Source organism: Manacus candei, unplaced genomic scaffold (genome assembly GCF_025592945.1).
Source record: "Manacus candei isolate 608988 ecotype Guabito, Panama unplaced genomic scaffold, ASM2559294v1 h1tg000043l, whole genome shotgun sequence".
NCBI classification, from domain to species: domain Eukaryota; kingdom Metazoa; phylum Chordata; class Aves; order Passeriformes; family Pipridae; genus Manacus; species Manacus candei.
The window spans coordinates 15,838,340-15,856,122 of record NW_026138091.1 but is presented as its reverse complement, the minus strand read 5'-3'; the positions used below and the strand labels follow the sequence as shown (position 1 = coordinate 15,856,122).

Here is a 17,783-nt window from a genome sequence, read left to right as displayed (position 1 = left end):
AGTAAATGAAAGAAAATAAAAGCCTATAGGCCTGCTACTTTGCTGATATAAATTGGCAGACCTCTTTTGAGGTTAATGGGGCTCTGCCAGTTTACATGAGCTGATGATCTGACTAACTCTGCGTAAATACATACTGAGGACAATATATGTGGTGAAAATTCTATGCATCACAAGCTAATCTGAATCTGGATTGAAAGGAGAGCTAAAATAAAAAGTGATCTTGCCAACTAATGACTTAATCTTAACAATTTTTTCTTCATAAATGGACAGGTAATACTTGAGATTGCTGTTGGCAGTCAGTAAATATTTATAAAGCAAGTAAAGTATTTTTGAGAACTAGTAAATTTATGAGTCTCAAAGTTAATGTGTTTTGTCAAGCTTTCCAGAGCCCCTCCTATAGGTGGGTTCAGCTCCAACTTGGCTTCTTGGAATGTCCTTAGTTTCCCTTGGAACGGGGTTAAACTAATTCTTTCCTGAGCAGTAAAAAATAATCAGGTCAAAAACTTGTTGTTTTGTGACTGGGACAAATACACTTTCTGGAGGTACACAGTCTTTTATTATTATGTGAACTAAAGTTAGATTTAAATATAAGTTTTGATTTGGAGTTAGTCCATTTATTAAATACTAGAAAGATGTCTCAGGCAATATAAAAGAAACAAATAGGTGATACAAATATGTTTGTACATTACCACATCTGACTTTGTTGTGAACTTTTGAGTTTGTAAACTTTCTAAAGCCATCCATTTCACTGGCAGTTTAGCTCCTGTTTTATTGTGCACACTGTAGTATTCTTTATCATAGACATCTCTAGCAAGACCAAAATCAGCAACCTTGACAGTGAATTTTTCATCCAACCTAGAGAAATGACAAAAGGTATTATTTGCAACTAAGCAGGCAAGATTTACAGTGATGGTGGATTATAATGAGTGACTTGCATTTTTGAAATGGTTGATTATAATGAGTGACTTACATTGACTTTGAAAGGCAGTACTTTATTTTGGATCTATTAACCAATGTAACAGTGAAACAAAAAGTGCAGCAAAGTATATTTGACACCCATTTAACACAGTGAATTCACCTGGGAAATTACTGATACTGTTTTGATAATACAATTTGACTTACAGTTACTTTAAAACAATTGCTTTGTATAAAGATTTTGGCTAATAGCCTATACATCCTAATTGAGTGCTACATCATTTCTTCCACTGCTGTTTCTTCTTCTGTATCCTTAAAAACAGCTCATTTTTATTTCCAAGTCAAGCCATGTCCTTTCCTACTCACTCTCAGTTTTGATAAGGAGGGGTCCATCATTATCTTAGTGACTGCCTCTAAACAATAATGTAGTCCTGTAACTAAAGATGTGTTTGGTGCCTGTATTGGGAGAAAATGATGGCATAATAAAAGTTCTGCTGGGGTTACACCTCAGCTACCAGAAGACATCCCTAGTTTTGCTTCTCCTAAGGTTGGTGTTTGTCCTGGTAAGTAGTATCATTGTCACGCTTGTAACAAACGTGGGTAGAGCCCTCCTCAAATCTTCGTTCGCGAAGCCTAGCCATGATGATGATGATGATGATGATGATGAGTATCATTGTCAAAAATGGATAGAGCATGGGTGTTTGCATGCTTAAACCTATCCTTTATTACATGTGCAGACCTAGCCACAGCAAACACTTGCTTTTGGGCTTCTTTACAGAATCACACAATCAGAGAATGGGTGAGGTTGGAACGGATCCCTGAAGAGCACCTAGTTCACCATGACCTCCCCTGCTCAAAACAGGGTCAGGGACTGCAGGTTGCTCAGGATCACGACCAGTTGAGTTTTGAATATCAGCACAGATTGAGACTCCACAACCTCTCTGGGCAACCTGTGCCAGTGTTCAGGCATCCTTGCAATAAAGGCATTTCTTCCTATGTTTAAATGCAATTTTCTCTATTTTGATTTGTGCCTGCTGCCTCTTGGCCTGTCTTGGGGCACCACTTAGATCTTCTTCAGTCTACCATATCACATATTTATACATATGGATAAGATCCCTCTGAATTTTCTCTATGCCATCTACCCATCTCTCTCAGGGTCTACACAAGGCATTCTCCTGTCTTGAATTTATGAGGTTTCTGTCTGGACAACTCTGTTGAAGTCCCTCTGAATGGAACATAACCATCTGCTGCATTTATTGATGTTATAACTAAATCCAGTAATGGGAGTGGGATGGAACTTTGATGGGTCAACAGGACACAGTTTATGCCATAGCAGGTTCCTGCACTTCTTCCAGGATAGTGGAATAGAGTTTAGAGTCCCCGGGGACTATATTTGCATCCTGGCTTCCTTTCTGATAGACATCACTACTGTGGCAGGGCCTGTGCTTCTGAGTGATGGATTGCACATGGCCACTGGGGAAAGGGGGTGTTCTCCTGTGGCAGCAGCTTTCCAGGCTCTGAAGTGCCAAGCCACATAGAAGTACAAAAGCGCCATTCAGTGGTCATGTGGGACACCCTGATAGCTGTTCCCTCCTCACCCAAGGAAGAGACATAGGCCAGAGAGAATGTCCTGTTGCCACTATTTGGACTTTGATTAGATGAACTAGGACTTTCATCTAGTAATACAAATAATTTCTTCTTAGGAAACCTGAAAATTATGTTGCTTGTGGCTTTTTTCCTCCCTTAAAAAAACCAGCACTTGTAAGAAAATGTTCTTTTTCAGAGGCTGTTCAACTGCACAAGTGTGCACCCTTTGAAAAAAGAATAAAAAATCTGATGTCACAGGTTAATGACCTTTCTGCAACCAGAGTTCCAGTTTATGACATACTAAAAATAAACTCTAATGTTTAATCCTGTACCTCATTAATTCACAACATTGGTGATAAATCAGCATAATCGTATCGGCATCTCCTGTATCAGTTAGTCTTTGTGCGAACTGAACTGTCTGGCTACCCAGACACTAGTAAGATTCTTTGAATGTTAATTTGTGTGTGTAGTTGAGTCAAAGTAAGCTCATACTCATGTAATGAAAGGCTACTGTCAAGAGGTCTCACTGGTGTTTCTCTGTGTTCCTGTTTTTCTCACAAAGTTCTGTGTGTTCCTCTCCCTCCTGTTAGGTGTGGCAGCAGAGACATGCTGCTTTTGAAGAGGTTGGGTGGAAGCACAGCAAGTTGAGGCAACAGCAGTTTAACTTCCCTTAGGAGATCCCTTTTAAACTCGCTAACCAATGATTTTGAGATGCTGCACTTTCACCTCAGCTTTCTTTTTTCTCACACTCAAAAAACCCATATGTGTAAGAAATGAGCCTGTAGCAAGATGAGTAGCTCATTAGTATGCAAGACAAACATCAGTATAATTACAGAGCAATGAAAAAAACACCCTATTCTGACTAAAAAAAGCAGAATCTCGGAAACTTTTATTTATCTTATCTCACTGTCTTACACAGAAAAGTGTGATAAAGTGACTGGAAGTAAATGTTTGTACTTACATACAGTTTCTTGCTGCCAAATCTCTATGGACAAACTTTTTGCTTGCAAGGTATTTCATTCCTTTTGCGACCTGAAGGCCAAATCCAATTAAATCTTTTACTGTTGGATTCTGTAAAATACAAACATTTGTGATACAATGATTGCATAAGCTTAAGTAGCAGACTGCTTTTTCCTGTGACTTTTCAGGTTTTACACCCCACCTATCCTGCCACCAGAATGATCAAGACAGGTTGGTGCTTGTAATGAAACTGGTTTAAGTTTAGGTCAAGTTCTTACCTCCAGTGAGAAGACACACTATAAGAAAACAAAAAAGCTGACAGTCTCCAGAAGAGCAGATTTTGCAGCATAAGCAGCATAACCTGGGCTGGGAAGTGGAACAGTATGCTGAAACAGCATCACAGCTGACACACAGAATTCACGTGTGAACTTAAGAGTAATAGCATGTAACTCAGTAGAAGGTACTAACTATGAACTTGGAGCTCATCAGCTAGAGATGACCAAGAAATCCGAGAGTCCTGTCTAGGACAAAATAAGGCAAATGGGAACTTAGCAATTAGCAGAGGAAGATTTTCCACAATGATTGTTAACTCCTTCTGCTGGTCTACATGGTAAGACAATACTGAAAATGTTAAATATCAAATAAGTATAAACACAAACCTGCAAATCTTTTATCCAACCATATGACTTCTTATGTAATAGTAAAGTTCCCACAGATTTTTGTGTTGTTGACATTGCTCCTTATAATTTTCTTCTGTGGAACAATGTTGTTCAACTGTGTTAATCATTCTATTTATTTCCAGAAGGACCATGGCACTATTCACAGATAAGGGCCCTGGTCTTTGTAGAATGAAAGAAGCTCAAAAGGGAAGAGGTCCCTGTCTCAGAAAGCTTAACTCCTCCAAAAATTAGACAAAATGCTTTTTTTTTTTAATTGTACTGGCTATTGTTGATTGCCATAGAGCAAGGCAAAATCCTGTTGTCTCAGAAGTCACTTTGTCCTAGCACTGTGAAATAGGTGAAATACTACAGTATAACGTGGGCTTACACTACCTGAGGCAAGACCTGTGGTCTCATACTTGTGAAAAAGCAGTGAGGCACATTTGAGGAATCTGCAGTTTTTCAATGGAAATGGGGAAGATCTCTGATAAGAGAGTACTCATAGTTTGTATAAAAATTCCTGTTTCTCTTTCTTAATATAAGAATACAAAATATCGATAATAAACAGACTGTGATGCTAGTTGGACATGGAGATCCCTTACCTAGGAGCTGGAAGAGCAGATGGTGATGACTGGTACAGCTGTGCTGAAGTCAACAGAGATATGCCAGTTTAAACCAGCAGATGATTGGGCCCCTTGACTTGGCTCTCATAAACACATTTGTTTATAAAGAGGCTTATGGATGAGAAACGAGAAATATTTATTGCTTATAATTTCTGGGAAACATTCTAGAGAGGAATTTGAGGGGGAAGGGAAGAAGTAGCAGTGCTGTAGCTGGGCTCGATGCCAGCCTAAGCAAGTGCTAAAGGTTAAGGTGTAAAAACAGCAGCAAGTTACAGACGTAATGTAATTAGGAGAGTTTATAACCTGTGGTGTTGGAGCAGGGCGTGGTGAGACTTGCATTAATGTTTGGTAGACCTCACTGTGTACTTACATGAGTCTCATTCCTGATGAAGTTTCGAAGATCTCCATGTTTCATGTATGGAAGAACGACTAATGGGGATCCTTCGTTGGGCAAACAGATTCCCAGGAGTGACAGCACATTGGGATGAGTGAAATCTTTCATGATTATTCCTTCTTTCAGAAACTGAGCTACTTCTTCCAGATCTGTAATCCCTGAGAAATCCAGTAATGAGTTAATGAAAAGAAACGGAAACAAACTATAGAGTTCATTTCTGTACAGCATGTCATTGCACAACAAAGCCATAATGAGAGACTACAAGTGTGCTCCCCACATCCCACAATACAACCAGGTTATGTTGGTGATTTTAATTCTGTTTCTTCTTTTTTCATTATGAATTATTTAAAATTCAATAACAACATTTGAGTAAATCCCTTAATAACTGTTGTTGTAGTCTCTTCCTGTTCTTCCAGCAGCTTTGCCTACTCTTTAGCAATTTAACTTCCAAATCCAAATCTTCAGGAGACAGTAGAATAAAAAAATTACACTGCCTTTTCCTCATTTTCCAGTGTTCTTTTCTTTGTAGAGGAAATATATGGACATTTCATTTGATACAAAAACATATGCCAATGCCTCGTGTTAATCTGAAGTAATTGGAATTGCTCCAAAGATAAATCTGATTCAGCTGCAACTAAGAATCTTGGTTTGCGAAAGTATTCTTCACTGTAATTTATCACTTCACCCCAGTTATCTTTGTAATTAATAGTAATGTCTCACTATTAAACATGTAACTCACTATTCAGTGACTTCACAGCACAATGAATTTTCCTGCTATCGTTATCCAGCAATGTCCCATGGTACACACACCCAAAATGTCCTGTGTAAAAAAATAAGCAATATTAGATTTAAGAAGTAAAATTATTTTTCTGGTATTTTCCACTGGGTAGCAATTATGCTTTAAGAAAGTGATCACACGTCATTTCTGGCCAATTCCCAACACTTGTAATATGTATTTCCTAACTAACGCATAAAACCATTACAAAAAAACCATCATTGCATAAAACCATCATTATGTAAAATGAAAACTCTATTTGCAATATAATTGGTATTTCTTGACCTAAACAGAGAGTATAAATAATGCCAAGGCTGGTGCCACAAATGTTTCATGTTCTTCTAATGAGTATGCACACAAACACCACGTGAGCCAATTCCCACCATAATCTCCTGTGAGACAGATGTCAAAGGAGGGAGCAGACAGGAGGGAGCTGACATGACCACTGGATTGGTGGTTCCCAGTGATCTGCAAGCCTATGCAGATCCAGTGGTCCACTGGACTGTACAAACTTCATGCCTCTTCAGTGAAAAGGATGGTCATTGTGGGCTTACAGTCTCTCAGGTCTGCTATTCCATGGAAAATGTTGAGTATTAAAAGTGATGTGTTGGCTGTGGATGGTTTGGGAGTTGCTCTACTGATCACAGACTGATGACATCACTCAGCAGCAGTCTGTGGTCTCTTCTATGGCCTAGTTTCAAGCATAAAATGTCACTAAAAGGTAGTAAGCAAAATTTGCCTTCTTTCTCATGGTCTGAGCAGTGAAATGAACTGCCAGGGACATAGAAATCCCTTCTGATCCTGTGCTTTCCTGTGAAGCAAATGGGGTAGTCTACAGAAACCCACTCTGAGAAGTCAGGTTGACCTGTTCAGGAAACAATGAAGTTTAAGCTCTAGGTTTGAGCATAAATTTATCCAAATCAAGTTATGCACACATAATTGTGGCTTTCTTTCACAGGTGTACTATTTACTGGAAACTTTTAAAATACTAATATTTGCAGTTAGAAGGCAAAATAGTTCTTCCGCTTAAGTGTGAGTTCTACAGAGAACAAGACTACCTGATTAATTCTACTACGTTCCAGTCGTAAGTGCTGGTCAGAGCTCAGTTGGCTTTGGTTTTGGCTTGAGGTAAAATTAATACAAAGTTTGCTTTATAGAAGCAACTTAAAATCCCATTAAACCACAGATTGTTTGGAGCCTGGGCACAAATCCTAAAGCTTGGATTGGGTGTGTCTACAATATTTTTGGGTTTGGCCCATTTCTAGTTATGGAGGAGAAAATTTAAAATCGTTAATTATCTCGGCGTCATTCCTGATATTTTTCAATATTAAAAAATGGGAAATTACTTGGAGTTTTCCAAAACAAGAAAAAAAAGAAAAAGGCCCACCCTTGCTTTGGGGATGATGAAGTGTAATACATGGAAGGGAAATGCACTGACTGACTGATTTGTGGCTCTTTTCCTGCAGAAGAGGGATTAAAAATATACTTTATAGCCAATTTTTTATCAGTATTTTTATACTCAACATGAGATCTGTGATGCATGATCTGTAGAAGTATGGAAAATGCAGTTTGTACTTTGGTTACTAATAAGTACTCAATTGTACAGAATTAATAAATGTCCCTAACAGAAATTCTGGCTTGGGCTATGAAAGGTGAAGGGAACTTGCTTACGGAGATGTAGAGGAATAGGAGTGATGAGAAAAATTTAGAAGAATAGGGGACTTGCTGTATCAGGAAAAAAACTAAGGGCAAGTGAATGAGAACCTATAACCTGTGGTGTTGGAGCAGGGCGTGGCGAGACTTGCACTAATGTTTGGTAGACCTCACCGTGTAAATGAGACATGAGTCTCATCCCTGATGAAGTTTTGAAGATCTCCATGTTTCATGTATGGAAGAACGACTAACGGGGATCCTTCGGGGGGATCCTAATGGGGATCTCATGCCTGCAGCTGGCATGAGAGAGGAATGAGGGGGAAGGGAGAGCCTTTGCTGGGAGGAAACAAACGGCAACTTCCTCAGAGCTGGGGAAAACTTGTGGAGGGAAAGGGGTGTGGGCATTTCACCTGGCCCACGGGGACTTTTACTGAATGCATTAGTGACTACAAGAGCTTCCTGTGTTATGTAGAAATTGCAACAGATCACAGACTCCGAGTTTAAGGTCACTTGTGTCCCCGCCTTGCCATCCCCTGCCATTTAGGTGTGTGCCTTAGGCTTTGCGCAATATCCTGTGGCAGATTCACTCCTGCACTGCAGCCTCATAGATCAGGAGCTCTGGCTGAGCTTTTCTGTAGCCTGGAAAAGGGTGAGAGAGAGACTGCTGAGGGGGAACCAGCAAGTTTCTGAGTTCAAAGGAGCCTCATTAATTGGCAGACTCCTTCCTCCTCATGATGTCTTCTCCAACTGATAAAATGCACACTCCTCATCTGACTTTAAAGGAGAGCCCCTTGGTTCCCCCTTGTTTCAGTGTGTGGGATGCAGTGCTATAAGAGTTAAAAAGCTTGAAAAACCTCTATGCAGACACCTTATTCAAAATGGTTTATAATGAATGGGTGTGCAAAAAGAAGAGCAGTTCGCAAGGTAAGAGTCGCAGTACCCACCTCTTCCTATTACTTCGCTGAAGTGCACTATCAGGCTGTCAGCACCAATAACCACATGCTGCACCTCTTTGACCAGGTCAGGATTTAAGGCGCTGATGTCAATGTGGACGTTAGTTTGGAGAAGTGGACTGGCTAAATCTGAGTCTCCGCTAGACAGAATCGGGGAGAGGTCAGAGTGAGGATACTGGGCAGGTCTGCACGATCCATTCTGAGACATGCTTGGAAACTGATCTGCAAGATGAACAGAAACTGTTATAATCCTTTCAAATTTCTCCTTGAAAACTGAAGTTTTATTGCATTGGAAGGCAAGGTTTGATTTTAACAGTTTGGAAGTGGCTTGGCTTTGTGGAAGTTTTGGTCACAAAGGGAAAATGAAAATATGCATTGGTAATCTGCCAAACTCCAGGAAAACTATGTCACTAGAAACTTACAATAGTGACAGCTAGCTAGAATCAGCTCTGCTTTTATGAAAGTAAATGGCAAAACTTCCACTTTTCTGAGGGGATGCAATGAAGACTTGTCACTTCCTGCCAAGTAGAGGTTATAGCATTTCTAATTGGGAGTAACGAGAGTAAAATGGAAAAATGACAGCAATATGGGAGGAGGAGGTAGTAAACAATTAAGAACATGAAACCTTTTATTATTGTCATGTTCTAATTTGGTAGGGAACTTTACATTTCATGAAGGTTTCCAAACTGCTGGTGACTAGCTATATTTATCCAATGGTAAATATTCAACCAGGGAAATGCCTAGAGGTGATTCATATCCTGTAACTGCTGAAGATAATACAGTTGGTGCTACTCATGAAAATAACATGAGTCATCTGATATAGCAGAAATTAAAATATTTCAGTAAAGCCAGGAGTATTTATTTGAGAATTTTTTTTTATCAACAGTATGTTGTTCAGGTATTTCAATAAGTTTTTGTTTAAAAAAATTTTTCTCGTATTTTTTCATGACTGAATGAAAGAACTAGGTTTAATTGACAGCAATTTCAGTCTGGAATGATTCCAGTGGAGTCAATTAGCAGAATTTAGTCTAGGGTCAAAACCAAAAAAGTGAATAAATTTAAGAAGAAAAATTATCAGGTATTGTATCACAACAAGTAAAATATGTTGTACAGACATGCTTTATATATTTCTGTACAAAACTTGGAAAATTTTCATATAGTGCTGTTGCCATTCTAGTTGCTGAGAAAAACTCTGTGCTCTTCTATCTAGAAGCAAAAATACCAACTCTTACATTTACAAATGAGTTTATTTGTCACTAACGGCAAATATCTATTTAATAATGCCAGTAAAATAATCCAGACATGGCTGCAAAATAATTTTTGCAGCTTCTACATGTAAATCTGCATGTTTTCTAATGTTCCTGTTGTTTTATTCTTTGATAGGAGTTGACATAAACACTGCTAGAGACATTAAGTGAACATAATTCCCCGCTGTGCTTTGCCAGTGTACAGTGGCCCCAGGACCACTGTTGATTTACCTTCCACCAAGGATCTTTGCACAGTTTTCTCTTGTGTACCACTTTCCCTTCTAACCAGTGGCACAGGCTTTCCTGTTCCTTTGGGAATTTTTCATTCAAGAAACTTCTGTATGAGCTGGTGGCAGCAATTAAAGAATAATAAGGGAAGCTGGGAACTGGCCTGTCTCTCAAACAGCTTCGCGATTGGGGCTTACAGAGGTGAAATAAGGATTTGGAGTGATTTCTATTGAGTTGTATATGACAGCACCTTAAATAATACAAGACTAAGTATATACCAAGACTAACAAACGTGTGATATCTTACATACCATAGTGTGGTAGCTCCTAACAGTTAAAGGCTCAGTAATGGTAATCACAGGACATGGTCTCCACGTCTTAAAGGAGGTGTTCAGCCTAAGGTGGTATGATAAGTGTAGCAGACTCTCTTCTGAAGAATACCCACTTTAAAATGGTGTTATACAGGACAAAAATGTGTACGGCATAGGATTATTGTTCCCTGAGACCAGCATCGCAGCACACATGGACCTCCACTCAATTTGTAAGTCTTCATAACCTTTTAGCTTAATTTTTAAAGCCAACATTTCTGCATTATACAGTGTCCCATTTTACAGAAGGGGCATTAACAGACAAAAGAGTTTACAAAGCTCCATGTCCCATGTTGGGCCAACAGAACTGCTTTACCATGGCTGTATGAAGTCACTGAGACACACTAAACCTACAGCCACTTTATGTTATCCATAAAATAATTTTTTTCAGAGTGGATTTGCACATGGACTCATGTGCAAATGAGTCTCATTGATGGACTCATGATAACACAAAATATTATATCCACTAGTTCCTAACAAACTGTGGAGCACAGAGCATTTCCACTAATAGCATTTTATATATTCCTCCAACCTGAGTAAAAGTAAAAATCCTTTGCACCTTAGTTTTGGGAAGCACCTGAGAAGTTCAGTTAAAATAGCAAGCCTGTGAACACAGGAGTCCCACTAATGCAGACTCAGGCAAACTAGATGACAAATTGAAATTAAGATGCTGATCGAAATAGCAATCATCTGAAGACATATGAAAATCAAAATGTATAAAATATCATCTGTACAGATTCCTAATAGAGGTGTACCTTCTAGAAAAGTTGATCTGTAGTCTACAGATTCACTTGAAACCATTTCTGTTGTTGGACTTACACTCCTTGCGCTCACCAGCCTGTCCAGGTGAGGAGTGTGCACTCTGCCATCATAACGCACTAGGTCGCTTCCCAGATCTGAAGGGGAGAAGAAAGAAACACTAGAAAACCCTCATGGTTTTGATATGCCAATATTCATTTAGCTATTTATTTAAACCTAGATGTTCTGCTCTGCTGGGAAGAAGGCAGGGTGTTGCTGTGGCAGACATGATCAGGACCTAAACTTGAGCTATTTGTACAGCACAAGATTTGCTGCAACTTGTTTTGAAGACCCACTCTTAGCCACACTGGAAGTTTTGAAGCCTCTAGGGCCACCTTCATCGTCTGACTGTGATACTGCATCAGAACAAAACTTGGTTATATACCACCTCCCCTGCTCCTCCTGCCTTGCACAGTGTGGCAGCTCCCACTGGAAGTAAACCCAGACACAGCGGCCAGAGAGGAGCCAGGGTCTGACTAAGTTCCTGATCTAGGTGAACAAGAGACCAGGACACTGCAGTGCTCTGTGTCTTGCACAACTCAGGCACAGCCTGGAGGACTACAAAACAACTGGATGAAGCTGAAATACTCGTGATTCCATACGTATCATTTACTCGTCCTCTCTTCCAAAGCTGATCGGGGAACAGAAGTTACTAAGTTTTCCTAATAGCTTAGAGTTCCTCCGAAATCCTTCTGCTTAAGGCATAATGTACCCCTTCACCCAGCTCAGGCAAGAGCCAAGCACTGACATGCAACTAAACATTGTGACTTGATTGTGAAACGTCTGCTGATGCATTACAACAGGGCATTGCATGGTAGTTAAGCAAAGCACAAAATTATGTCATTTTTAAAAATCTAAGATATAATAATGGACTTATTTAATGAGATTGGCTATGATGGACCTTTAATTTGTTTCTTCTTCCTTCTCCAGAGAAAAAACACCAAAAAGATAAAAAGTAAAACTGATGTTGAAAGTACTCCAGCAATTAGTCCTGTGAAATTCTGATCTTGCTGGATCAGCACTTTTCCGATAACTGTTGATAAAACTTCTTGCTTCCACTGAAATAACAAAGAAAGAAAATAGTGTGATGATTTCCACAGACAAGTAAGAACTAGATTATTAGTACTAAAGTATGAGCTGATATGTCCCATCTAACTAAACCTTGATTTTGTGATACTGTACTGTGATAAGACACTGGGAGTGAAGAAATTGTTATACTGCTGTACATGAAAGCAGATCTACATGTTTCTCACTTCATTACTCAACTTCAAGAGCTCTGGTAGTGATACAGCTGTGTATTTGATACACCCCACACATGGCATGCACTCACACACTCTGGGTAACAGGGTCCCACTGTTACCAGATGTTAATTCAAAATTTTAAATTTATACTCTTACTCAAATGGTACATGGAAATGTATGGGCCTATGGATATATGGGCTGAGATGTACATTAAAAAAACCAGCCCAACTGTATTTAATATGTGTCCTTCTGGCATAAATATGCTGTAACATCAAACTCACTCGTTTGTTGACAGCGTGCCTATGTTTTAGTTCCCCAGGTCGTGTGAGCCTGTCCCTAGCCAGCTTCTAGCTTGTTGACAGTTTAAAGAAACAAAACAAAACAAAAAAACACCAACCCCAAAAATCAACCACCAAACAAACATCAAGTAGCTAACAGGGAAAAACTGTTTTAGGTCACACAGCACTAGCTCAGTCAGTTGGAATGCATTTGGCCATCTTTTCTCTTCCTCCTGTGGAATTCATTCCTCTGGGTACTGTAATGATGGATTTGCCCGTCAAAAGAGCAAATTTTCTTCTTCACTGGGCAGACTGCAATTTCTGTGTCTCCTTGCCAGTAAACAAGCAAAAACCTTACTTAACCCCTTTATGTTTTGTTCTTTTCTATGTATGAAACCTGTCATGCATATCTATTTCTTAGAGTTTAATGAAATATCACATAGTAGAACTGGTGAAATGTAGTGTCAGCTCTGGTTGCATATGTGAAAATACGAACCAAATGCAACCTGTGCAAAAGTATCATATGAAACTAGGCACTTACAGTTCTGGGAAACATACACCAAAAGAAGAGCTGCATCTAATTTTATAGTTTGAGTGATGTATTCAAGAAATTTAATAATTACTTAAAAAAATAAATTAATATTAAAATAAATTAATAGTTACTATATTAATAAATGAGTTATTACTATTTACTTAGACTGCAGTAGCAAATAGGAATATAATTCACAGCTCAGGATCCTGTTGAGATGAATGCCATAAAGATATAGAAAAAATAGATGGTCCCTGCTCCAAAGAGCTTACCTAGACTTTGATCCTAATCAGACTTAACATTCACTGTTTTCAGTGAATCACAGTTCAGTTTCATAGTTTAAAGGTATTCCTATTCCACTGGGATTTTCCTTTTTTTATATATTTAAAAAATACAAAGATACTGAAAGATCTGTCTTATTCTACGAATCAGTATGTCTACAATTTAAATTTGCAATAGCACACTGTATGATCACCTTTAGAAAAATGGTCAACTCAAACTTTTGTCCAAAGCGTTTTCTTCTTACGAAAAGAATTGAAATGAAATTATAAAATGCAGACCAAAAAAAAATCTTTCAGGAAGGATGTGATCCTCTTGACTGCAGCAAAATTTTTTGTTGAAAAAAGGGCTTATGAGTTCCAAACTAAACCTACTCCTTTATAGCTTCCCATTCTTCCCCATATGTTTCCTCTTGTGTTTGGATTAATAGCTATAATTTTATTTCCGTGCTTAGTTCAAGTTCTACTTTCTGCCGAAGCCTCGAGAAACTCTCCCTACAAACAGGTAATAACTACAATGAAGACAATATTTATTTTAAAACAGCTGATATTATTTGAATTTCCATCCCAAACAAACATGGATAGAGATATCTCTGTAAGCACAGGCTTAGGCTTAAACTTAAAGTTTCTTGGTTCAATAGTGACACTGTGAATGATAATAAAAATGGCATTAATATCTCATGTGTGGTGTAGTTGCCTCACCTCTATATTTAGCTCACTGTTGGATTTCAGGAGATCACTGGGAACCGTACACAGAATTGATTCTGACTGCAGGAGGAGGTTTTCGCAGCTTTTATTTCCAACTTTTAGCACCTCTCCTTTAACAGCTTCTGAATCAATATAATTTCCCTTGGAAAAAAAAATCAATTTCATATTACATAACCATCTCATAAAAGTTAAGGAGTTACAAGCTTGGAAAATGTTTTTAATGGAAAAACAATTGAGAAATAAAAGACCAAATTTACACTGTCCTGTCAACAGGCATGTATAACGTTTTTTTCATGTAAATGGTACTTTGACAGACAGGCCAGAGAGGGATGATAAAATTTACAGATAAATTCTGCTGTCACTAATACTCATACAGCCCATACAGGCCTCTAAAAATGTAAATGTCTGAGGGATTAATCCTGTTGGTCCTGTTTAGATTTTTGCATAATTTGCTCAAGAAAGGACGTATTATGTAACACCATTGTTTACACAAAACTGGCATTATATTATCCACAAGCTAAAGGCATCTCAAACATTTTGTTTTGCAAGTGGTTATGGTAGCAGTAGTGAAGCTTTCAAGAAGAAGTCATTAATTGTAATAATACACAAATCTGTTAAAATCATGTTCCACAGACCAAAAAGGAATAAACCTTGGTAAAGATGAGAGCATGAAAAGTGCAGTCCCTACGCAGAAAACCTGCTTTCATATCCCACACTTGGATGAAAAATTATTCACTGTATTATTCCAGTATTGTGATAGTGGCATTCAAAGGCCAAGTTCAGCATCTTTTGTGCTCAGGAGTGCATCAGAATTTAAGAAGCTGCCCTACCCCATGTACAACCTGACTTAAGATGAACAAAGAGGTATATTAAGCAGGATTAGAAGGGGAGAAGGGAGTGTGGGACTAATACAGGCTATTTACGTGAGCTGGATCTGGGAGTTTTCCATGAGAAGGGAGAGAAGGCACTGCAGCTGACACGGCTATGGGACCTTGTATATTGGAAAGGAAACAAGAATTCCATTCTGAGGGGCAAAAAAATCTTACTTTGGCATTTTAGATTTACTGCAGAATGAGACTCAACCCTGGGGAAATTGTAATAAACATAGAGGAGAGCCAGCTTAATGTCCTATTTTGACTGACAAAGCCACACCCCAGGTAAATGCTTTTTAATTGCTGTCCATAGAAGTCCATTTTGCACTCTATCCTCTGTCTACTTGGAAACATTCTGTTTGATGTTAAGTAAATATTCAATGGGCCAAAGAGCATGTGACTGATTGCTTATTGCTTAGTAGTATGGAGACTTGCTGCAGATTGTGAGCCATTCATGTTCAAATCTTTCCTTTAAATGATGTTCCTCAAAAGACTTGAATTTAAGTTTTTCATCTTCAGGATAAATATATTGTCTTGGAGAGTGATTCTATGATTCTTCTACACCATAGCTTAGAATTTTTTGCACCACCAAAACTGATACTTACCCAAATGGACAAGAAATCCTACTGATGTTTCCTAAGGTGATCCTTAACCAGTTATAAAGATGATGGTAGTTTTTACTTAATATTATTACCATTATGTTACCATTAGTATATTATAGTTTCATTTATGATAACTCAATATATTAGGAGTTTCAAAACTAAGCAGTGGTTTTGCTCTTCCAGGACAACAGAATTTGCCTAAAATTTTAAGAGAAGGCGGAAACTGGCTCCAGTGAGAACTGGGAAAAAATACGTCTTCTTTTAAAATGTGTACTGCCCCCTTCTTGGTGAGCAATGCCCCTGCATGCAAGCTGGAGAAGTTCACTACTGGACTGAGTAGCTGTTGCAAACCAATCTGATAGCTCAATGACCTCACAACTTTAGAGAGTTGGGAATAATTTGGGTAGAAGTCTAGAAGCAGTAGAAGAACCATAAACTAAGGTGTGGAAATTTTCAGATTCACGTCAGAAGAATTTTTGAGGTTCCTAAGCAGAGAGAAAGGGTTTACTTGGGAAGAATGAGGAGTGACTGCAGCTGCAGAGGTTCCTCTTCAGCTTGCTCAAAAATACCATGGTTTCCATACTGCTCTCTTTTGGACCAGATATTGAGACTAACATAATTTCCTATGTGATGGAAGAAGACTGACAATACAGTGACCTGTAAATAGGCAAGAAGAGTTTCTTAAGATTGTCTTACAAAGAATGTGTTGCACTGGCTTAGGAATAGAGTGGGCAATTTAGTAAATCTTGTCCTCCTTGGAGTTTTAATACCAAAGGGCCAGAGGACAGCCAAGATCTCAGATGTGCTGTGAAACATGCCAGTTGTTACGTATTTCTCTAGTGGAAGATTTATATTTATAAATACACTTTACTTACCGGTGATCTATGCCTAGGCGTCCTCTGGAATAATGCACAAAGTCCCTGCACCAGCTTAGTGCATAAGCACACCCTAGAACAGGACAGGCTTTGGGCAGACTGAGGAAAGACAGAGTTTCTTTTCTTATTGGGTTTTTTTCACAGCCAGGATGCGCTGGGTTTGCAGCAGCCCAGCTTGCAGGTCTGGGTCAATGGCTTCTGCCAGAGGCAGCAAGTATACTCTGTCCTCTTCAACAGACTCAGGTGTTTCACTGTCCCCAGCAGTGAAACACCAGAATTTCTCCCTCCCTGACAGCTTCCCATGTTGGCAGGAGATGGGAGCACTTCTGAAGTGGTGTCTTCATGGTGTTGAATCAGAGAAGTGTCTCAAGCCACTCTGTCACGACCCCTCTGACTGGGGGATGGTGGGCACCAAGCAACTTCAAAGACCCACATACTTGGCAGAGGAAGAGAGTGATGATGTAGGACCTTGAGTGGCTGGCACTGAAGACAAGGAGGTTTGGTATTTGTGGCACACAGTGACCTGTGTTTTAAATAGAAGACCTAAAGTTTTCTTGTGTGTAACATTTTCTTACAAAAACATCTTGTGGTCATCAGGGGAAACCAAACAGAACCTTTCAATCGGTACCCACTGTCATTTGATGAAAGCCAAATATGTCACACTAGATTAGTTAGATTGAAAAACTTGTGATAAAAGCTCCCTCCGCCCCCCTGAAACTAATTAAGAAAGAGATAAAAGAACTTTGGTTTGGTAGAACAGACTGTTCGCTGAAGCAAGCTGCCATTTAATTTCATGCTGAGCTTGCTTAATTACTGCACAAAATACAATCATGAGGCATGTCAACTTGTGTGTATTTTTGAATGTGGGTATGGGGTGAGGGAAAAGTGTTGCCAATATGGCTTGTAATGATCTTTTGGCTCCTGACTATAATTTATGAAAGTTGCCTCACTGTTTTGATAGAAGCACCCCACTATAACTAATTCTATTTAGAGGAAGATGTTAAATTGGTGCTTGTCCATGCTTCATTCCAGGAGACCAGTTTTCACTAATGCTATTCTCCAGATGGTTGCTAGGAAATAATCAGGACATTAGGCTTAGGGAGACATCTGTCTTGGGTGCCATGACTACAGGTCGATGCCACAAAATTGTGAGTTTGGTCACTAGGACAGTCCTCAGTCAGCCTTTCCCATCTAAATGGCTTCTTCCCAGCAATAAAACAGTACCAGAGACTTTTTCCTCA

The 17,783-nt window shown here is 39.0% G+C and overlaps 1 protein-coding gene across 8 annotated transcripts in view; it reads right to left on the bottom strand.

The window, feature by feature from the left end:
* MET (MET proto-oncogene, receptor tyrosine kinase) overlaps positions 1 to 17,783 on the bottom strand; it is a 92,570-nt gene that overhangs the window by 4,596 nt on the left and 70,191 nt on the right. For 7 of the 8 annotated variants that reach the window (XM_051795412.1, XM_051795413.1, XM_051795411.1 and 4 more), the window contains 8 exons: positions 14,188 to 14,334; positions 12,061 to 12,217; positions 11,117 to 11,257; positions 8,511 to 8,741; positions 5,878 to 5,958; positions 5,115 to 5,296; positions 3,464 to 3,573; positions 690 to 855 (listed from right to left, as the gene is read on the bottom strand). In XM_051795412.1, the coding sequence (XP_051651372.1) occupies positions 690 to 855; positions 3,464 to 3,573; positions 5,115 to 5,296; positions 5,878 to 5,958; positions 8,511 to 8,741; positions 11,117 to 11,257; positions 12,061 to 12,217; positions 14,188 to 14,334 (1,215 nt within the window). Of the gene's footprint in view, positions 1 to 689; positions 856 to 3,463; positions 3,574 to 5,114; positions 5,297 to 5,877; positions 5,959 to 8,510; positions 8,742 to 11,116; positions 11,258 to 12,060; positions 12,218 to 14,187; positions 14,335 to 17,783 lie in introns of those variants that run through there. The other variant, XR_007905882.1, reaches the window with a different exon arrangement.